Genomic DNA, 22,882 nt, shown 5'->3' with positions numbered 1-22,882 from the left:
AAGACTGAAAGCTAGTACAGGACAAAATCATAAATCTTTAGGAGTGTAGGCCTGAACTATATCATTTTGTTTTCATGTATGTCTGGGAATGTGCACTCCAGATCCAAAAGTAGCTTGTAGATCTAACTCGCACTACAGAAGGTTTAATCTAGATCAGTCTGCAGGATCAAGTTATAGGTTGAGCCGAGATGGATCCAGCTTGCACCACTAAACTAACTTTGTGTGGTGTAGCACGCCACTAGTTCGATCTAGATGAATCAGGCCTGCGTTTGCTTAGCTGCAAAATCATTTTCTTCTCAACGAGAGGAAAATAAGAGAAGAAAGAGGAATGCCATAACGAGGTTTGAGTCTTGGGGGCGGAACAACTGTTCCTCTCTGGGTTGTCTTTCTGTCGTTGTCGCTCTAGTGTTTTATTTTAGTTGATAATTTACAATGCTCTCACTTGAGTTAGAGCCCTGTGTCTCTGATTCAACTGTTTATCATTGCTTCATATCGTTAGCTGGTTATTTATGATGCTTTCACTTCTAAGTTTCACTTTGATTTTGAAATCTGTGATCACACTACAGTGTACGGTATGTTACTTTCACAACAAGAGAGAAGCAAGTTTGCTGGAACATCTTGTGCATACAATTTGTAATATTAAGGTTGGAACATAAATTTCATGTTTTTGACAGTGATGATGTATATTGCCCTTTGCATTTGTGAGAGCTTGGACCATTTGTTCGTTGGGAGGAGTAAGATTGCAGAATATATTCCATTTCGAGTAGCAAAATATTTGTAATTTCAAGGTTCAACAAGTAAAAGATAATTCATACATTGGCCCCTGTAGCCTAATGACCTGTGTCTCATGATATTTCACATTGTACCTTGCTTTGTTGCCAATTGTTTTTTATTGCAAACAATGTTGATGTTCCTAATTTGTATACGGATTGCAATAAAATGATATTGTAAAAGATAAATCTGTCTTTCATATCCTGGCCTTTGTGCTTTAAATTTGCTGGGTGGTGACTTGTGTTTGTTGTGGGTTGCCCTTCTAATGGAGGCCTCACATGGATCATACTGGCATTATCGATATTGAAAGTTTCTAGACCATTGTATAGCCAGTGCATGTCTGAGGCTGGTATAAATATATGCACAAACATTGTATTTTGAAGACTGTTTAGTCATCTCCTTTCAAGTAGGCAACCAAGTGAAGCTTTTGTTTTTGTTATTTCATTTTATGTATCCCTAAACTCTTTGCTTCTTTTATGGCTTCACCAGTCTGTATGCATGAATAATGGCTGCTTACACTGTGTGACCTGCCTTGTTTGCCAGCAAAGAGAAGACGTTTTGGAATGACCATCAACGCTTGGATCGTGGATGAACATATATGAGAATTATATCACTGGATTATATCATATATTGAACTGTGACTAATATTTGAGGAGAGACTGGTGTCAGTTCTTTGAAGTCACCAAAATGATGAACCCATGGAGAATACAAGAAGAGGAGGTAACATACTTCATATTTGACTGCATGATTTTTTTTTTTAACACTTTTCTTTTTAATACCAACATGATCGCAGCTACATGTACTTCGAGAATTCAACACAAGAGCAATTTCGATACCTATAAAAATCCAATAAAATCTGATAATCCAATAAAATCGGATAATGTAATAAGTCTTTGTCATTTCAATTGATGACACAAATCAATTAAGGCTATTGAAATTTCCCTGGATTTATTTGTAGAAAGTTGTTACTATAGTGTTTATTCTTGCTTTTCAAAAAATCTATGATAATTTCACTAAGTTAATAAATGAAAATGTGTTACTCATTTGTACAAAAGTTTCTAAGATGTATATGCTATGCTATTCAGATATGATGTTCAATGTACATGGTAAGATTCATAATTATGAAGAGGAAAGTTAAAAAAAGATCAAAAATAAAAAGGGCATGAACAGTATTATTGTACATTTGCAGAAGTGATTTCACGTTGCGTCTGATTTCACTTGCACAAGTAAAAGAGCATTCAGTACAGATGGGCATTGTATATAGGTGATAGCTATCTTCACATTATACTTTGAACATTGCACACGCCCAATGCTATGTCAATACACCAATGTTTACACGTGGGACCAAAATAGATATCGGCTCATTGCCCTGAAAGTGAAATACCAACACGTAAGAAAAGAGTGTTTGCACTCCCAGGCCATCTGAAAGTAAAATAAATAGAAACTGCTAATCAAATGAGTTCAGTTGATTTAAGCACTAATTCAATCAAGGATCCACACATTTTTTTTTCCTTGGGGGGGGGGGGGGTGGAGGGGGTACACAATAAACCTTATAAAGTGTGTATGCATGAGCCTTTTGTAAAATTTTCAAAATTTTGAGGGTCCAGACTTTATACATGTACAAATGTATATATATAAATATTTGGGGCGCCCATATATGTCCCGGGCGCCTGTTATTGTCGAGCCTCGACTAGTTTGAAAATTTGAATTGATGTACGATTCAGTTGAACACCATACATCCTATATAGGCCAATACTATAGATCTACATTATTATGTCGACAACATGTGAAATAGGGTATGAAACTCTTAGACTATCCATGTTCTTGTTTGGTCTAGCATGGTTGGCTTCGCTCCAGATGGTTAATAAGATAGTCGAGTTCTGTTGCAGAGGGCGCTACACAAAATAATTTTTGTGTGAGATAACGAAAAACAGAGTGTCAAATTTGAAAGTACATACAATTAAAATTACAGAATCATCTTTGTTTGATCAAAATCAGTTCAGAAACTGCTGAAATATCCATAAATATAACAATTTCTAATACTTTTGTACCACCACAAATATTAGATAATTTGAAAAAACGAAATAGCGCCTTTTACCTCGTATTTCAGCCAATGCCGATGTTGCACTTTGAAGGCATTTGCGGTCTGAAAACAGAACTCAACTATCCCTTTAAAGCATGGAGCTATAAGAGAGATTGTGCCTGGGTGTAGTGTAGTGTAGACTAACCAGGGTTACAATGGATTATGATAAGTGTTGTTTTCTCTGATGATTTTTGTTGTTGTTATTATTACCTTGAGTTGATTTACACATTTTAGTCGAAGAAACATGATCTTTAAATGCATATCGAGAACTATTATCTATTTCGGATCAATGACTCTGTGATGAAAGAATCCATCTTTGTTGTTTTCTTTGATCATTTTTTGTCACTATCTAGATTTACACTGTAGTCTAAACAACACGACCTTTAAATGCAAATTGAGAACTATTATTTATTTCTGATCAATGACTCTTCAAAGAAAGAACCGATCCATGGAAAGAGCTTCCTCTTCAGTTTGGAAACACGCTCCAGTTATTTTCTGAAACCTTAATAGCTCATTTGCATGTTACTGTGAACTGTTAGCTTAGTTTATAAGCTTCACTTAACACTTTGTAATCCCTCTAAACCCTTGATGGGTGTGGGAATGTCAACAATCCAGTCTACTTTGAAAGTAGTCTTGTCTATTATAGTCACAAAAGAAAGTTTACTATCACACAAAAAGACATTTAATCTGGTTTCATGCAAGCTTGCATTGTATTAAAATGGTGTAGAGCAGCTGCATTGTGCGTACATGGGTAATTCCATAAATTAGGGACTCACTTGTACATTATGTATCATGATTCATGATCACTAGAGTTCAGGTTTATGAAATCTATTTTATCATTCAATTAGTAAGGTGTATACCTGGTGTTTAGTGTGCCTGCATACAAAACTGGAAATCTTTCTACCGATCTTTGAAAAAGGCTATACACCCGTTTGAAGATTAGCAATAGAAAAAGAATAAATCGTGTAATTATTAATCGAGAAGTATCCAAATGTGTACCTGGTGCATTACAAGTTGGAAAACTCCTCCTGTTTAGATGTGAAAATAGAAATAAAATCATTGAAAGTATTGTATGATGTCACAAGTTTCAGTGTTGATGATCCTTTTGTCAGTTCCTAATGAACAATCAACTTGTCAAAAATTGAATATTTAAATCACTTACGACAGTTGTCAGTGAGAAAATTCATCCCGAAACTTTTATGAAAAGTACTGGTAGTAGAAATTTGCTGAATGATAATTCATTGTTCATTTTCAGTAAGATTTTCTATATGTAACGCCAAATAAATATCTTTTGAGTTATAGGGCCTGGATAATTAGACACCATACAGGACTAATTCCAAAGGATTCCATACCATTATTTCTTCCCATAATACCTCTTCAATATGATTCTTAAAAGGTGAGAAGTGCCTTTAAAAAAGGTTGTTGATACAAATTACACCGCACTTGCACTTGCTCATATACTGTGTGTAATAATGCTAATTATGAACCCATTTGAGGGGTGTTTACATTTCGAATGAAGATTTAGCGTGATAATGGACTTAGAGAGTGGTGTCAGACATGCTTCTATTAGCTCTATTATTAACAGATGATTGAGCAGTAGCAGTGAGGAAGAGTACACATGATGCTGCAACATTGTGGCACTTAAATGATGATGTGAAGTGTATTATTATCTGTATAAGGTTTCCAAGTGGTAAAATAAATCGGTGTATTTAATATCTTTAGGGCAGTATTACCTGGATGACAGATCAATATCGTTTTCATATTGCTCTGACATCCTATCAAGGAACTCGATACAATATTGCTTGATCATTGAATTTTGTTATTTCGCTTGCTAGTCAGCCTGATGTAGATGATAATAATAATATGGTATGGCTTTGTTTTTGTGTGATACAAGACTAAGCTAGAGCTCTCGCTATGACAATATATTCTTGTATCACACTCGAAGCCATCCAATAAATACTCTTTGCCTCTATGATATCAGTTCAAATCATTCTCCCTGAGGTTTGAAAATATATATGTTTGTATCCTTTTCCTTTAATTATTTGTATTTCTTTAATTAATTCCAAACATCTTTTATTCAGTTACAGTAATACAGAGGATCGAGGACACACGTTTCCAGTGTCCCTTTGTGCCAGTCCTAAACTAAAGGCATCAATCAAATTTCTCTGATTTCCTCTATAAACATGAGCTTTAGCCCTCTTCTGGGGATTAATATGCATCTTTATAAATGTTATCTCTCCTCTATTCTTTTTAAATCATTCATCATTGTCAATTTCAGCCATTTTATATGAGCCCCAGGTCGACAGTTGCATGATTTGCTGCTCCCTTCTTTTAACGAACAAAAAAAAATATTAAACCCTTTCTTTATTGATGGCCTTAAAAAAAATAAAAGTGTAAATGCAAAAATTAAAAGGAACTAACATACAAACATTTCTTGAAAACAAAATGTAAATGCAAAATTTGTGTATTTATTCATCCCAGTGTCTGCATCCCTCTTTCCCCTCTTTCATCAATTGCGTTTTTCTAACCAGTGTTTCTAGAATACATGAATGCAAAGATGCTGTATTTGCTCGTGATTTCCATACTCTTAAAGGGATATTTGAGTTCTGTTTTCAGACTGCAAATGCCTTCATAGTGCATGGTTATTGCTCTTATTCTTATCTAACACATTTCTAGTGTCCTTTTAGAACCTAAAATTGCTATGAAGGTAATTTTAGACCCCAAAATGTGTGAAATTTAGCCAATACGATCATACCAATTCAGCTCCACTTTCAAAAAAACATGGTGACCGTTAATTAATTATTTAATTAAGAATAACAATACATGGGCCGCCTGGTTGTGCGTAATATAAGCAACACGAAAATGCCAACAAAAAAGCCAACATCGGCATTGGTTGAAATATGACTTAAAGGTACTATGTCCCATTTGCAGGCCAAAAAAATGAAAAAGTTAAATTCCAACTGCATTTTAAAGATAATACTAATTTAGAACTTCCCTAAAAAAGGTGGGGCTTGAAAATGTCTTCAAGTGGGAAAATAATGACTATTTGTTGTCAAATCGACTTTAGGGCTATAGAGCCCAAAAGTAATAGTCTTGATTTTCAGACAATTGTACCGAATGGTAATACGTTTTATGCTGCGCAAAGATTCAATCAGTTTAATCTTGGCCATCACAAGAAGTGGGTTATTGATGTAGACAAATGCTCATGTACCCTTAACAACTCTTTTCATGTATGTTATACCAAAGAAGAAAAAAAGCCAGTCAGTCACTCAATAGTGTCTGACAGTAAAGTCTAGCAAGTAAACGGGTTTCCTTGCATAATTTGAATATGAGGACACTGCTAACGTTTAAATTTCACAGATAGGACATACATGACATATTCATAATTCCTGCAAAGTTCTACAGCATTTGAGGTTGGCTGCAAAAGGGACATAGTACCTTTAAAAGGCGTTATTTCGTTTTTTCAAAGGTTTTTTTCAAAATTTTCAATATATCGTTATATTTCAGCCGTCTCTGAACCAATTTTGATCAAACAAAGATGATTTTGTCATTTAAATATTATGTTCTTTCAAATTTGACACTCAGTTTTTCATTATCTCACAAAAAAAAATATTTTGTATAGCGCCCTCTGCAACAGAACTCAACTATCCCTTTAAAGTGGATAATGCCATTCATTTGAATAGAAGCCCTACAGGTATTCTATGAACAAACGCTCCTTTTAGCTTGCTTGTTACCCGATTGCAATTGCCATTATTTTTTCTCTTGTTACGCGTAAGACCCAATTACAGTTTTGATAGCAAAACGGAAATTAAAAATTAAACTTGATTATGGTCTCGCAATAAAAGGCTCCCATTGTTCCTTTTCTCTCTCAAGAAATGTAGAATCCACGGATATCACGCCTCTTTCAATGTAATGTTGATGGCTGCATACGGTGTGCAATTCAAACCATTTTAACATTCTAACATGAAAATGCATTCATTTAAAAAGCAAATATTTCTAAATGTTTGTAGGCTCTTTGTGCACCCTCTTCTTCTTCTTCTGGAGATATCTTTTAGAAAGTGATTATCTGGAAACTAATTTTTCTTAGTCTAAACATCGTATAATGAAACAAATTGTGAAACATATCTTTGAGCATAATTTTAAAATGTAAGCTTGATAAAGAATCATAGACCTTTTTTGTCTGAACATTGTATCGTTAAAAAATTGTATAAGTTGGCGGGGCCTATATTAAGTGGGCACCAATGACAACGTCGACTGACCTTCTTTAAACTACTTTCTTAAAGCTTCATTTCTTTTTATAATGTGTTGATCCATTGTGTATGCTCCCTTTTAATCTTTATACAGCGTTTCTTTTTATGAGGTTCAGAAAGATTTCATTTAGCCTGAACAGACTTTGAAAATATGAAAGCAAATTAACTTATTTTTCCTGTTCATTTATATGTCATCCTCTCTTAGTTCGGAGCATGAGGAGCATTCTCCAAGAAGTTCTTGTTCTCATTGTTGAAGTATTTTGCTTCTGAAAGGGATAGTTGAGTTCTGTTGCAGAGGGCGCTACACAAAATAATTTTTGTGTGAGATAATTAAAAACTGAGTATCAAATTTGAAAGAACATACAATTTAAATGACAGAAACATCTTTGTTTGATCAAAATCGGTTCAGAGACGGCTGAAATATCCATAAATATAACGATTCTTAATACTTGTGTACTACCACAAATATTAGATAATTTGAAAAAACTGTTGAAAAAACAAAGTAGCGCCTTTTACGTTGTATTTCAGCCAATGCCGACGTTGGCTTTTTTGTTGACATTTTCGTGTTGGTTATATCACGCACAACCAGCCGGCCCATGTATTGTTATTTTTAATTAAATAATTAATTAACAGTATTTTTGGAAAGTGGAGCTGAGTACCTGTATGATCATATTGGCTAAATTTCACACATTTTGGGGTCTAAAATTACCTTCATAGCAATTTTAGTTTCTAAAGGGACACTATAAACTTCATAAATAAGAATTAGAGCAATAACCGTGCACTTTGAAGGCATTTGCGGTCTGAAAACAGAACTCAACTATCCCTTTAAGTCAATATTTGTGCTCTGTTCTAGAAACAAAAATGATGTAATCAAAATGACCTATTTTATCCATTTGTTTATATCTCCTCTCTCCTCTCTCAGGACCTGAGTTCCTTTGCGATGCCTTTCCTCATTGTTGAAGTATTTTGCTTCTTAAGTCAATATTTGTGCTCCGTTCTAGAAACAAAAATGATGTACCGGTAATCAAAATGACTTATTTTTCCATCTGTTTATATCTCCTCTCTCCTCTCTCAGGACCTGAGTTCCTTTGCGATGCCTTTCCTAATTGTTGAAGTATTTTGCTTCTCAAGTCAATATTTGTGCTCCGTTCTAGAAACAAAAATGATGTAATCAAAATATCTTATTATTCCATTTGTTTATATCTCTTCCTCTCTCAGGACCTGAGTTCCTTTGCGATGCCTTTCCTGGAGAGTGAGGAGCGATCACCAGGGAGCTCACAAGCAGGAAGCAATTCACCTTCTCCTGCAGGAAGTCTTACAAACATCGACAACAACCGTCGATATACCTTCCCAAGCAACATCGCCAAGCCCGTGAGTATAGATCTCTTTCAGCCCATCTAGAGAAAAATAAATGCACCGCTGTTTGTGTGTTTTGGCGGTTGGTCCTTGATCTTTTGAGAGATAATGCAGCAAATTTATCAAAATTAATGATTGGAAAAAGTAATATTAGTTTGCAATTTGTCACTAATTCCAGACAGAAGCGTATGCGGTTACTATATGGAAGCTTGATCTTTTCACATATAACAGTTTTAGAGGGCTAGTAAAAAATATGAGCCCATTTCTTTTTGAGAATGGTTGTGTTCTGTTCGAATATGATCTATACCGGTATATTGAGAAAAATATACTTTCTTTTGCAAGTCATTGCTATTATCGGTATTGTCATTATAGAATGGCAAGTGTAGTCGATAAGTTTTTGCCCGAATTATTTTACTTATACCGGTAGTTTAGGGTAAAGTGGGGGGGGGGGGGATTCTGCTGAACTTATGACAACAACATTCATGAGCTGTAGATTGTATACCCAAGGTGATCGAGGGTTGAAATTGCAGTTGGCTGTTCTTATTGACCGAGCGAGTGCAAATACATGAAGTGCTCTTTCCTGCTTGCTGCTGATGTAAAAACAAAACATGGACCCCTGGATGTGCAGGGAACTCTTTCACTTCCTTCCTTCTTTCCTCTTCCTCGCTTAAACTTCCTTCTCTCTCAGTAGCTTTATTATGGTGGGACCTGTGCCAGTTTAAACTTTAATTTTGTGAAACTTTGAAGTTATAAAGTTATCTTTTACACAAATTCTTATTGTGCACTAAACAAATAATGTTAAACGTGTATTGTAATACAGTTCATTTATGCTTTGAGTTTCCTGCAAATCAAGGGTCCATATTTTGTCTTTACATTTCGGTTTGCCGTCTCGACAAAACTCCCACTTGTTTTTTTAGGGCCATCCTAATTGTCATTAAACTGTTTTTATGCCTCCGCCACCGAAGGTGGTGCCGGAGGCATCATGTTTTCGGGTTGTCCGTCCGTACGTCCGTCCGTACGTCCCGTTTGACCGTTATCACAATATCTCAAGAACCATTTAAGATTTAAACTTAAGACTCGGGAATAGTATTTATCACCATAGGAAGACGATCTGATTAGATTTTGGAGTACGTAGGTCAAAGGTCACAGGTCACAGAGGTCAACTTATGAAATTCCTTGTATTGAGTTTGTTAGCGCGATATCTCAAGAACCATTCGAGATTTAAACTTCAAACTTAAGGATAGTATGTATCACCATAGGAAGACGATCTGATTAGATTTTGGAGCACGTATGTCAAAGGTCAAGGGTCACAGAGGTCAACTTATGAAATTCCATACATTGAGATTGTTATCATGATATCTCAAGAACCACTGGAGATTTAAACTTCAAACTTAGTGATAGTGTGTATCACTATAGGAAAACAATCTGATTACATTTTGGGTCACGAGGTCAAAGGTCAAAGGTCACAGGGCTCATTATGTATGCAAAAACAGCTTGTGATCGCGTTATCTGAACAACCGATTGATGGATTCCTGCCAAACTTTGGTCATGTATGTATCTTGCAGAGCTGATGAACTGATTAGATTTTGGGGTCACGAGGTCAAAGGTCACAGGGCTCATTATGTATGCAAAAACAGCTTGTGATCGCGTTATCTGAAGAACCGATTGATGGATTCCTGCCAAACTTTGGTCATGTATGTATCTTGCAAAGCCAATGAACTGATTAGATTTTGGGGTCACGAGGTCAAAGGTCACAGCGCACATTGTGTATGCAAAAACAGCTCGTGATCGCCTTATCTCAAGAACCGATTGATGGATTCCTGCCAAACTTAGGTCATGTATGTTACTTGCAGAGCTGATGAACTGATTAGATTTTGGGGTCATGAGGTAAAGGTCAAGGTCATGCGGCTCATTATGTATGCAAAAATAGCTTGTGATCGTATTATCATTAGAACAGATTGATGGATTCCTGCCAAACTTAGATCATTTATGTATCTTGCAGAGCCAATGAATGGTTCATAAGATCAAAGGTCATGGGCTCATTATGTATGCAAAAATAGCTTGTGGACGCATTCTCATTAGAACTGACAGATGGATTACTATTTAACTCAGGAAATCTTGCAGAGCCAATGAACTGAGTAGATTTTAGGGTCATGAGGTCAAAGATCAAAGGGTCATATATGTATATGAGAAATTGCTTGTAATCACGATATTCTGAGAACATGTTAATGGATTACAATTGAACTTGAATTTGAAAAATTTCTTCCGTTTCGGTTTGTAAAATTGCTCTATGACGGAGGCATCATTTTCGACTGCGCGCAGTCGAATTCCATCTAGTTTAATTTGTACTGACATATTATACTGTATATTTTTACACATATATATATATATCTCTATTTCATATGTATTTACCCATGTATTTTGAATAAATTTGCTAGAATTAAAATAAACAAATTGCATTGAATAAATAACAAACCACTAACAACAATGAGGGCTCACGCAGGATTGAAACAACGAATATATAAAGTTTAAAATTACAAGCCAGACAAGCAGAGTGTCATTTTATTTTTAACTACATGCTAGCATAACAATAACATTGAGGTAAATTGCACCCGCACAGCATATAAAGTCGAGTGAGGATCCCCCTGCTGCTCGTAATTATCATCCTAACCTTAAGATCGCTTGTGGTTTATAGCTTCGAGTTACAAACTCATAAGTTTTGTAACCATGGATACAGATACAGAATATTGATATGTTATATTACATTATAAATTGACTTATATGATGTATATGTTCCCAAACAGAATATTGATTGTTACATTACATTGTAAAGTGATTATATGTTTATAAACAGAATATTGATGTACATCAATGAAGTTAAATAAATACAATACATACATCTTCATGGTTTAAAACCATGTCTTAATGCCTATCTGCACTAGTTTGACCAGGAGGGATTAGACCTGCCTGCGTGGTCACTGGCAAGTGGTTATCTCACCAAATCAGCTCTCAATTGACATAAGAAAAGGGCGATCATGGGGGATCAACTGCTACTGCTTAGGCATTGTTGGCTGTATAGAGGGCGCAAGTAGCTACAAGTAGTGCAGTCTCGCTTAAACTAAAGATTTAACGAACTGTCCTGTGAACCTAACTTTTGTTGTTTTACCCCTGACTTACAGGGTAAGAGGAGATGGCACAGTGGACCAGCACCTGCTACCTCTACCGGTCAACAATCACCGAGCTCTGGCAAGCTTCTCTACAGCACAACACAATCTAGATCAGGTAAGATCAATTCATATGTTGCTACATTTAGGGAGGGGTTGGGGGGGGGGGGGATACGCCTCTACCGGTCAACTATCTCCAAACTTTGGAAAGCTTCTCTACACCACATCACAATCTAGATCAGGTAGCATTCATTGATCTATGTTAAAAAGAGTGGGGATGGGGTACTATGTAGTATGGTAGTATGTAATTACTCACACACACAAATTGGTTAATACACATTGTAACCAGTCTTATATTTTCTTTCTACTGCTCGTCTCTTTTCATTGCCTGGCACTGATAGAATCCTCTTTGTATTAAACATTAACTCAAATCAAACTCTTATAATACTCATTATGTATGCTTCGTATTTATTAAGTTGATATATCAAATGAAATTTCAATATTTAGCTCCTCTTATTTATAGCCAGGAATATCCATCACTCCTCAACTTTCACTATGTTGTAAAATTAGTTAATTTTTGTTGATGTTATATAACATTATTCACTGTATATCTACATGTATGTACTTTTAATGCCCTGCATTTTCCAGTAAAATGGAATTGTCCTGGGCTATTGTTCTCCTTTGTTGTGCAAGTTTGAACAATAAAGTGATGTTTAAAAAAATCTACCAATCAACAATCTACACACTCTGGAGAGCTTCTCTACATCACATGCCAGTATCTATTAATCTATGTTGTAAGAGCGGGGATAAGGTACTATTTACATCTACCAGTCAACAATCTACACGCTCTGGAAAGCTACATATCGTCACCTGGCTGGCAGAAGGGCGCTATAGCTTGAATTTCAGGTGAAAAATGAAACAGTAAGCAGAAGGGCATTAACACTAAATCGCCTCAAACTTTTATAAAACTGACTTATTTCCAAAAAGAAATTTGTGCCCGTGTTCTACTTTAACATTTCTATTACCGGTAGTCTTTTAAGTTTGCAACTAATATTCGAGACGGAAAGCAGTTTAAATATAAAACAAATCTTTAAATGCGAATAATTCGAAAAGTAGTTTTTGAGTCACTTGCACGCTAACGCCCTTCTGCCAGCCAGCTGACGATATACTCTACAGTACATCACAGTCTAGATCAAATTAGTGAGATACATTAATTTATTGCCATATTGTTGTATAAGGGGAGGGAGGGGTACACACTTCAACCAGTCAACAATCTTCAAGTCCTTGAGAGCCATTTTACAGCAATCCAATTTGATTTTAGTATTTATTTAAAATATTCATCTTGTTTTGAGGATTTATTAACTGTAGGCGCTCCGCAGTTGGTTATTTTGTACAGCATATAGCTATTCAACAACAGTTATCACATATAGTGTTTAGATACTACAGATTAGGACACACTAAAAAACATTCCTCATCAATCGATTACAATCTTATGTTGGATTTACAGCAGTAGAAGATTCCTCCGGCTCAAGTTTGAGCTCGAGCTTAAGTTAGCTGTTGATTGATTATAATCGAGTGCAGTATGAATCAATTAGAAGGAGATTTGATTAGAACATGTCTCCCAGTTCCAGGTCTGTACTAAAGCTTTATGCACAAAATCTTGGGATTTCATTTCCCAATGCACAAATGAGATAAGGTTTGAAAAGATTTTGTAGTTAATCAGTATATGTTTCTATTCCCTATCATCATGTTGGATATCAATGTTTATTTCACAGTGAAATTTGCTTTATCTATGTCTGATTACTGTATGCTACACATAGGGGTCATTAGCCTAGCTTCCAGGCAATATGAGCTATTGTTTTTCACCACTAGGCTGAATGAATGTTCTTTAGCTTCTGGGTAACATTAATGGTTTATTTGCAAATGATAATAATGCATATACCCCACCCCAAGAGGAATATAGAGAAAGAGAGGGGGAGGGGGTTGGGGAAAGGGAGAGAGGGTGGATAGAGGGAATTAAAGCTAAAGACCAGTTATGGTCATGGGATTGCATTGTGAAAGAAACGTTATGAAATCGATCATCTAGCATAGATGTACTGCAAGCTTCTGGAATCATCAAAATGATAAGAAATTTGGCCAAGTCTTCATAAAGTTAGAAGCACTGTACACAGAAAGATGTATATGGGACTACACACACACGTGCGCGACATGTGCATTTCATATCTCTCAACAGGCGAGAAATACACTAATTTACCAAATATATCAATTAGTAGGCGGTTTCCCGTCAAATTTTTTATTGTGTAATATTCAAAACATATTCTTTCATATGATTGGTAATAAGAGCTTCCATTTCATTTTTTGAAATTTGGGCATTTCCATTACTGGTCTTTACCTTTAAAGAAAGAAATAAAAATAAAAAGAGAGAGGTCACTTTTGAATGTACTAGCTCTGTTTGAAGCAATAACTGCCTTTGTTGTCATTGTCATTTATTTCTTTATTTTTAAATTATTCCTAATCAATCCTAATCAATCCTAATCAATCCTAATCTAAAAGTATGGACTCTAATTCGACACTTTTGATATAAAAATACAGTACATGTAAGTTTTGTATGAAGCCTGACCCAGCTTCCCATGATTAGCCATTAGCAGCAATAGTACAGGGCAATACATGTACGACATATGATATACAAAGCTACTGGCCCGACCTTGTGTAATGAGGAATAGGCTTTATGCCTGCAATCTCTCTTGACCCCATTACAATGAACCCAACGTGTCTAGCCAGCATATTACAACACTAGGTGGCAGCAGACATCAAAGGATAAAGAGCCAGTATTGATCCCAGACCTATACAAGTGATGTTCATACCGATGCCATGTTCCTGTAAATCTGAAAAACTTCCCTTCCCCTCAAAAAGAATTATCATTATGATAAATTGTTGTTGAATTATTATTCAGTATTATTATTATTTTTTTAATATTTTTTTTTTAATTATGGTTCTTTATTATAATTATTATTATTATTGTTATTGTTATTATTACTTATAATTAGTTGTCTTATTTTTAAAAGAGAGTTGCCTAAAACTGTATGATGCCTTCACATGTTTTCATAATTTCACAGCAAACTTACAGGACTTTTTTTAGGGGGGGGGTGGGGGGGGGGAGTTGGGAAGGGGGAAGGAGAAGTAGTTGGATAAAGAGTCTTGCATCAATATTCATTAAAAAGATATACTTTTGCTGTAACTTCTGTGAAGGTGCCTTACATGTGTAGAACATTGTTTTTCTTCAAGTTCATTGTCATCTATCGACCCTGTCCCTGGGAGGTACAAACGGAATCCCTAATCTTGACCTTTGAGTTCGTAGAGCTCTGAAAGACAAACGCAACAACAATGTTAACATGCTTCTATAGGTCACATGCTTGAGGTCTAGTCTCTATCAGCAGACCCTATCAAGACAGAACATACACGTAAACAAAACGTGGGATCGGAAAAATACACAGTAGCTAATCCCTGGCACTATATTGTGTTTTGCAAGTACTTTTTCAAATGGCATACTCATTTGAATTAATATTATTATTGTTATTAATGAGTAATTGCCGTTACCAGAGCCTGGGGGGGGGGGGGTGGCGAAAAGCAAACTAAATCACCCTAACCCTCGGGTCTCTCCTCCCAGCATAACTGATTGGGATATTATGTAGAATAATGTTGAGAATCCTAGACTAGTTTTGGAAGTCTTCCTGACTGGTATCAGGAAACACGGCCGGGTTTATCAACTCAATGTTCCACTTGTCTGTTGACTGGGTCGCCTGTCTGGTCCAGGGATATGATTGTGACGTTGAACTAGATATACAGCAGGCCTTAGGGAAATTTCCTGATTAAATTGTATCGGAACCACATACAAAAACTGCAATTGAGGGAGGAGGTGTGTTAGTGTCACTGCTGATATAGATGATTTACAGTGTGTGCAGAGTGAGAGGAAAGGTAAGAGTTTATTTTGGCATAATTGTGGGTTGTTGACATTCTCATTTTTTAATAGAAATTAGCAAAATTATGCTGATATGGATAAGGTGATGTGGATTATATTGCATTAGTCAAGCATTGTATGCTATGCTACCCCACCCATCCCCAGAGCCCCTTTGTTGTTGTTGGTTATTGACAAGAGTATGGATTTTACACTGTCAGAATACTTCAAAGATAGATGTTGATATATCAGTGAGTGCTTGAACAATCATTACTTTAGATATTAGGATATTTGGTTTGTCTTTTGTGTAAGCTTCAAACTTGTCCTTTTAAGCCGGCTTGGAATGTTGGGGGACATTTGGAAACTTATTGGTTTCTGTCCCCCTGTCCACACACAACATTTTCTGTGATTAGCTATACCGTTTCGCGATAGTGATACCGTTTTGCGATAGTTTTACGATGAAATTGTGTGTGTGGACGCTCACTAATGATACATCGTATAACGAAACTAGTCTAACGAAACGCAGGTTTTGGCATCGTTTCGAACTGAAACTCAATAAAGAATCACGCCTAATCACGGAAAATGTTGTGTGTGGACAGGGGGAATGTAACTAGTGTAACTAACTGAGCGGGGCTTAACGTGACCTCGAGCGAAAGGAGACCAGACCTCTCATTTTTGCTTCCATTTCATGACTGCAGTAGCAAACTGCGCACCTATACAACATTTCGCTGTAGAGTTTCAGGATTACTTTCTTCTGTGTGTGGACACTCTGAAATTTATACGATGATTCTTTATACAACATTTCGTTATAGAGTTTCGGGAAAAATTGTTTTGTGTGTGGACACGCTGTGTATTATTCAAAATCTATCTTTAGCCAGCAGTACGACGCTGTTTGACACAGACATGTATTGTAATCATACAGTCTTGGTACAATGCCATTACAAGTGACTTGTATGCCAGTATGATTAATTGTTATGCATTTATGTATTGCAATTTCAAGGTGAATAGAATAATGATTATACGTTTTGGTATAGCGCATAACACATATATAATTGCATGTCTCTATGCGCTTTACAGAAAATAATACAGGGTAGCAATTGTGCACCGGGGTCATAATTCTGAGATCTTACAATCAAAGTGCTAAATAAATGTATTCTCAAATTACTTCTGAATTTTCATGTTTCTTTATTTTCATTTTTCCAGCTAGTTATTACATTAAAACAGTGGCCGGATATTAAAATAATCTTTCCCTGTAATATTTTGTCATAGTTTGAGGGACATAAAATAAAGACTTTTAACTGGAATGTGGTGTTCTTTCTAGTTTATAACTGTATTAACAAAGGAAACATTGATAAATTAATAAGAGTACTTCAAACTGGATACAGGACTGGAAAGGTAGCCAAAGTAGATTTCCAAGTACAAGTGCATGATAATAATACTAATAGGGATGATAAAATAAATGAAATATAATGTACCTCCCCCCCCCCCCCCCCCCCCCCCCCCCCCAACAGAGAGTAATATCATCATGTGCCAAGCACAAGGGTACAAGGAAAATTTGTAAAATTTGTTAACTTTATTATAATGAAAGAATATATATTAAAAAGTATAGAGAAATGAATAGCCTATCTCTGTGAATGATTTGGACAATATGTAGAATTGAATGTACCAAGCAGATGTAGTCATGAAAGATTGTAACTTGAAAATGTGTTCTCCAAGAAGCTAACAGTAACATACATCCCCAAGTAGATATTTTTCTTTTTATGCTGGGTACAAGCTCATATACATGTAGTTGAGCATTCTCCCTTACAATTGTGTTGCCACTGTAACGGTTTCTTATTTGTAGTTGGGGTATCTCCCCAAATGTAAATGAGCAAGGCTTTTGTCCAAACATTTTGATTGTGTTCTTATTATGGAAGCCTCGCAGATCGATACAGCTACCCACTTAATCACACATAGGGGCTTCACAAAGCCCCTCTGAACAAGCAGGGGTGTAGTATGAAAGGATAGTGGATTGTATTGATCTGAGGTTACCCATGCCTGTCGTTGCATTGTACAAGTTGACATTGTGATGACAAAAGGAGAAGGCAGTTGGTGGTGTAATAAAGGAATGCCCCCCTAAGAGCTAACAACAGTATTGGGAGCACATTCACAGTGTGGGTGTTATTTACAATTGTACAGGATTGACTTAATTTTACTCTGTGCAGTATATTGGTTCCTGTTTATAGTGTTTCAAAAATATCAGTATTTCTTGAGGCTCAGAGGAACAGAGAGAAATAAAAGGTATACCGGTATATACATTGTAAATGTAAGCTCTCATGTCTACTCTCATGTATGTGACGGTCATAAGCAGTGGATTGGTCGTAAGTTGTTTACATTGGATGAATGAGATCAAATGATTGACTGATCTGTATCACTGGGCAATGTATCTTGTCCACAATTTCTAGATACTTGTAGCTCTTTACTCCATTTAAAGAAATAACTATTCAGAATACTGTTCAGTAAGTAATTTATCTTCCAGGACCATTCCAGTATTTGAATGGTGTTAAACAACTCAGGTTGCATCATTTATAAAGTCTCAGTTAATTAATCAGATCATGGAGATCTGGCTTCACTTCGAAACTATTTTGTCTTTTTTTAAACAACATAATTGATTAAACAAATTCGTTTTCACTGGCTGCCTGCCATAGCAACAAACAGAATTGACAAAAGACTTAACACCGTTTCGTTGACATTCAGCCATGTCTTTCGTCTATGGCTGATTGTCAACGAAACGGTTTATCTTTATATCTTTACTACATTGCTTTGTTTGTAGGTTGTTTTGTATGTTCTTATTGGCATTTTTATCGAATTCTGGAAAGATAAATTGAATTAAAAATGTTTCACTTGTAAAAAAACATCTATAGACATTATAGATGTGTAAAGCACTATATTCATAAATATGATATTATCATTATCATCTTTTTTTGTTGATTTCAGTAGTTGGATCTCCCAGCAGCACTGGGTCCCATTCTTACGTGAGCGGCCTTCAACAACTCAGACTGCAGGACTACAACAAAGAGCCGGAGAGGAGACTGCCTCGGCGGGTCCTCGTCCGGCAGTTCTCTGACCAGGGAGAGTCCGCCTCTGTACCTTTCCATCCGGTAAGTCGACCGTCAGTAACTAGATCATGATGAATCGTCATGATTTATTTTGATATGAAATTATTGTTTTATTTTAATTGTATTTGCTGAATGTTAACAGGATTCCAATGTGTGGATACTTGCTGTTAAACAAGATTCTTCTAACATACATTTATGTTCACAAATTTTATGAATGGTTCTTGGCTCAGTGTCATAAAATTTGTTATTTCCGACAAGTTACAAGAACTGATAATAATCAAGGAGGAAGGTGATTAGACAAGTAAACTATTCACTTGTAGATGATGAATATTGAGAGAGAGAGAGAGAGAGAGAGAGAAAGAAAAAGAAGTAGAAATTGTGGTTGTCACAGGATGATTATTATGTGATTCACCTGTGAATAGTATCATTATGAATAATGAAGATAAAAACGTGGTGACCGGATTTGTGAATTATATCTGATGAAAGGATTTTGCACAAGGTTTTCTTGGTGAGTGTTGTGCATTATTAGATTACCAATAACAGTAATGTTTTATTGTAACTGCCTTTATGAAATGGCCATTGTGTTATTCTGTCAAATCAACCCTCACTTGTCCTTGGTGGAGTCAGAGAAAGTTAGAATAAAAAACTGACTTTATTTTTAGGAGAGAGAGGGAGTATTTTATCAAAATAAACGTGATATGAAAAGATGAAGAAAGGATAAGAGAGTGGTATTTATAATTATTGGCAAATCACAAAGAAGTGTGAATGATTTGAAATTGTCATTTCCAGGTTAATGAATATAATGTACAACTATATTTTAGTGTGATTTCATATTATATATATATATATATTGTAGAAACAAATGCAGCAGCTATACAGAAAGTGAACAGTGGATAGCTCCCCTAAATGGGTAACAAAAGAACAGGATGAAGGGGGCCCTCTAGAGTTACAAGATGAACAGTATCTGGTGTCTGTAAATTCTTTCAAAACGACATCATTCACAGTCGGGAAGTGAATAAAACACCTCTTTATCTCTGTATCGGTGACAAAACTTCATCGGCGTCATCCCCCATTATGGTTGTTAGATGTTTCTATGTAGCGAACGAGGACAATGACTTAGGGAAAATCCCGCCTCGTGATTGGTTGAATTGGACACACCTCCGATTTCCCGGCACATTACCCACGAATATTAGGAGGCAACATAATTATTATCTTTAATTAGTTTTCGCGAGAACCCGTAAATAAAATGAGGAGAACAAACGGTACATATGTTTGTAATAGTTTTCTTTATATTTTCATACTGGTTTGGTCGACTGCCACTGATGGGACTACGAAACAACACAATACAGTGACTTGCCCTACAGTCTAATTAATATAAAGCCATGAATGCAAAAATGTACAGTGCCTCATCTCGCGCATTAGCTGGGACATATAAGACAAAAATTATTAGTAGTAGTAGTAGTATTTTGTTGGGCAAATACAAAATCAAGAAAACAGTGAATACAAAGTAACAGTAAGGGTTGAATTAAGTGAGTCACATGAATGCCAGAAAAAGAAAAACATCAACTCTTATAAAACTATAACCACACATTACATGTAGGTGTTGTTACCTGTAAGTAGGACCAACATTATGGTTGTCCTACTTTTCAACACGTAATGTACGCAATTCGCTTTCTGACTATTGAAATACAATTAATCATGACAGGTAAATGAAATAATTTGTAACCATGCACTTGTTTTTTTAAATTACAAAAATGTCTTATTGCAATTCAAATTTAGAGGAGGAGGGTGCCGGGGGTGGTTTAGTATTTCAGTCCAGAAATTACTTACATACTTTATAAATAACTCTGAATGTTATGTTCAGCATTCAGATAAAATCTTCTAGTTTATAGTTTTGTTTTTAAATTTTGAGTGTGAGAAAATTTGAAATATGAAATTTCAACTTAAGAAGGTTCAGGTCAAAGGATTAACATTCTTTTTTAAAGACACAATTGCTGTTGATTTTCAATAATTATATTGTGGACATTTAATAATAATAATAATATGGATATTTATATAGCGCCGGTGTCCGCCAGGTTCTGACGCTCATGGCGCTTACACATATTACCCTGGTTGTAGCTGAGCTGCCAAAGTAACTCGCATTCAAGCATATCAGGTACCCATTTACACCTGGGTGGAAAGTGGTAAATGTAGATGAACGCCTTGCCAAAGGCCATTAGTGCCGCAGCGGGACTTGAACGCCGTACCTTGTGATCTGCAGTTCGGTGACTTATCCACCAGACCACAACACCTCTGAATATGATATTGATATTATTATAACTAGAGGGATTGTATAACATATATTCCATGAAATTGTTATCACCCTTATAATCATGCCTCCTCGCACCTTTTGGACAGATTTCTCAAGAGTAAAACCTTAGATAGTATCTTTAAAATTGCATTTAATTTGATATGTTCCCAGGGATGAATGAGAGATGATGAAAGACCTTCTAAAATTGCAACGGACATGGTAACTTAATTAAATGCCGCAGAGTGGAGGTTTTATGTTAATGCAGTTTTGCTATTAATGTTTAAGGTACTGTCGGCCTTGTCTCTTGAAACTAATACAGAAACCATCAACGGTATTGCCATTAGAATGACGTTCTGTCTCCATAAAATCAAGGAGGTACTAGGCCTGGTGCTAATTAAAACATGTGTATGTTCTGCAATAGGACATGTTTTTTTAATAAATAATCTACTGAAGATAAAGCTCCAAATTGGTTCAGGTTTCTCTAAATTGTCACTGTAGGCCAAGTAAAATTGACTTCTAGTTCTTTGTCAACATTTTTATTTTAATGGGGGGGGGGGGGGAGGATACTCAATCAGAAGGATCCCTCCTACAAAATAAATTTTGTAGGAGGGAATTTTATGGTTGCAAATGTGACGCATCTGCTAGGTGACGAGGTTTATCTCTCTAGCATGCGTTCCATCTGTTCAGAGCCACAAGGGCAGTAAATAATAAACTTCATTCTACAAATTATTCATTCAAAAATTTTAGTTAAGATAAATTAGATCTGTCACATCCATATGGTTAAATAACATATTTTTTTAAAGATAATATCATACATCAATCAAATGATACTTTATCAAGCTCTCAAAAATTGTTGATCTTTTGAAGAAAAGAATGTTTATGTGGCTTGAAGCTGAGTGCTGGATAAATTTAAAAAAACTTGATTTACCCTTTTAAAAATTATATAAACAGATTGACTATAGCTTTAAACATGGAATTGGCAGTCAAATTTAAAAAATGTTGTGGAATATACAGTATTTTTTTGAAAGTTAATTACAAAATGGATGCTTGTGATTGAGTGTGGCATCAGCTAATGTGTGAAGCTGTGTAGTAGAATGATGGTAACTTGTTCAGGCATCCTGATTCATATGGTGTACTCTGCACGTTTAGCTCATAAACACCCAGAGCCATCTAATGTTTAATGCTAATGATATGGCTGAAATGTCAGCTGTAGGACGCATTTACATGTATGTGCACAGCGCTATACTTGAAAGACATACAAGAACACATGCTAGGGTGGTAAATGATGTACATCAGTAGGCTGTAATGGAAATCACATCAAAGTCACTGCCTAGAATTTAAAGTTGCAGTGAAGTAAAATTGAAGTAAAAACCAAAGAAAAACAAAAATGATATGATCAATTACAAATTGGTAGCTCTATGATTTTATAATAATATAATATAGATATAATGATAATAGTTCACTTACATGTAAATAAGAAGGGGGCGATGTTATGAAAGCATTCGTATGCAAAAACTAAAAGTTTAAACAAAAATACGGGAGTGGAGAGGAAGCCAATGTTTAAATTGATTGATTCAAATTTATTCCATTCCATATATCAATTGTTTGCATAATAGAGAACATAGTTGACAAAGTAAGTTCAAAATTATGAAATGAAACGGGAACCTACTGGAAAGCATAGCTTGTTTTTGTAGGTTTCCAAGAATAAATATAATATGAATATATATTTGAGTAGCTATCATCTCTTGATACACAAATTACCATGAAAAATTCCACATGCTAATTTTTATGTAAGATTAGATGATTTTCATGGAAGCCTCACAGAACAAGATAGAATTTGTCCAATATTGTTTCTGTGAAATGGGCAATGGGAAAATAAAAATGAGAAGCATCGTGTTGAAACTAAGAAGAAAGT

General features: G+C 35.6%; 1 protein-coding gene across 4 annotated transcripts in view; it reads left to right on the top strand.

The window, feature by feature from the left end:
* The first annotated feature begins 1,265 nt into the window (after positions 1 to 1,265).
* The window catches only part of LOC105446625 (5'-AMP-activated protein kinase subunit gamma-1-like), a 57,461-nt gene continuing 35,844 nt past the window's right edge, over positions 1,266 to 22,882 (top strand). For 3 of the 4 annotated variants that reach the window (XM_030980395.1, XM_030980402.1, XM_030980386.1), the window contains exons 1-4: positions 1,266 to 1,491; positions 8,323 to 8,475; positions 11,640 to 11,742; positions 18,556 to 18,719. In XM_030980395.1, the coding sequence (XP_030836255.1) occupies positions 1,459 to 1,491; positions 8,323 to 8,475; positions 11,640 to 11,742; positions 18,556 to 18,719 (453 nt within the window). In that variant the 5' untranslated portion in view covers positions 1,266 to 1,458. The remainder of the gene's footprint in view (positions 1,492 to 8,322; positions 8,476 to 11,639; positions 11,743 to 18,555; positions 18,720 to 22,882) is intronic. The other variant, XM_030980388.1, reaches the window with a different exon arrangement.

Source organism: Strongylocentrotus purpuratus, unplaced genomic scaffold (assembly GCF_000002235.5).
Source record: "Strongylocentrotus purpuratus isolate Spur 01 unplaced genomic scaffold, Spur_5.0 spur5_contig_819, whole genome shotgun sequence".
Classification (NCBI taxonomy): Eukaryota; Metazoa; Echinodermata; class Echinoidea; order Camarodonta; family Strongylocentrotidae; genus Strongylocentrotus; species Strongylocentrotus purpuratus.
This window is presented reverse-complemented; position numbering and strand designations above follow the sequence as displayed.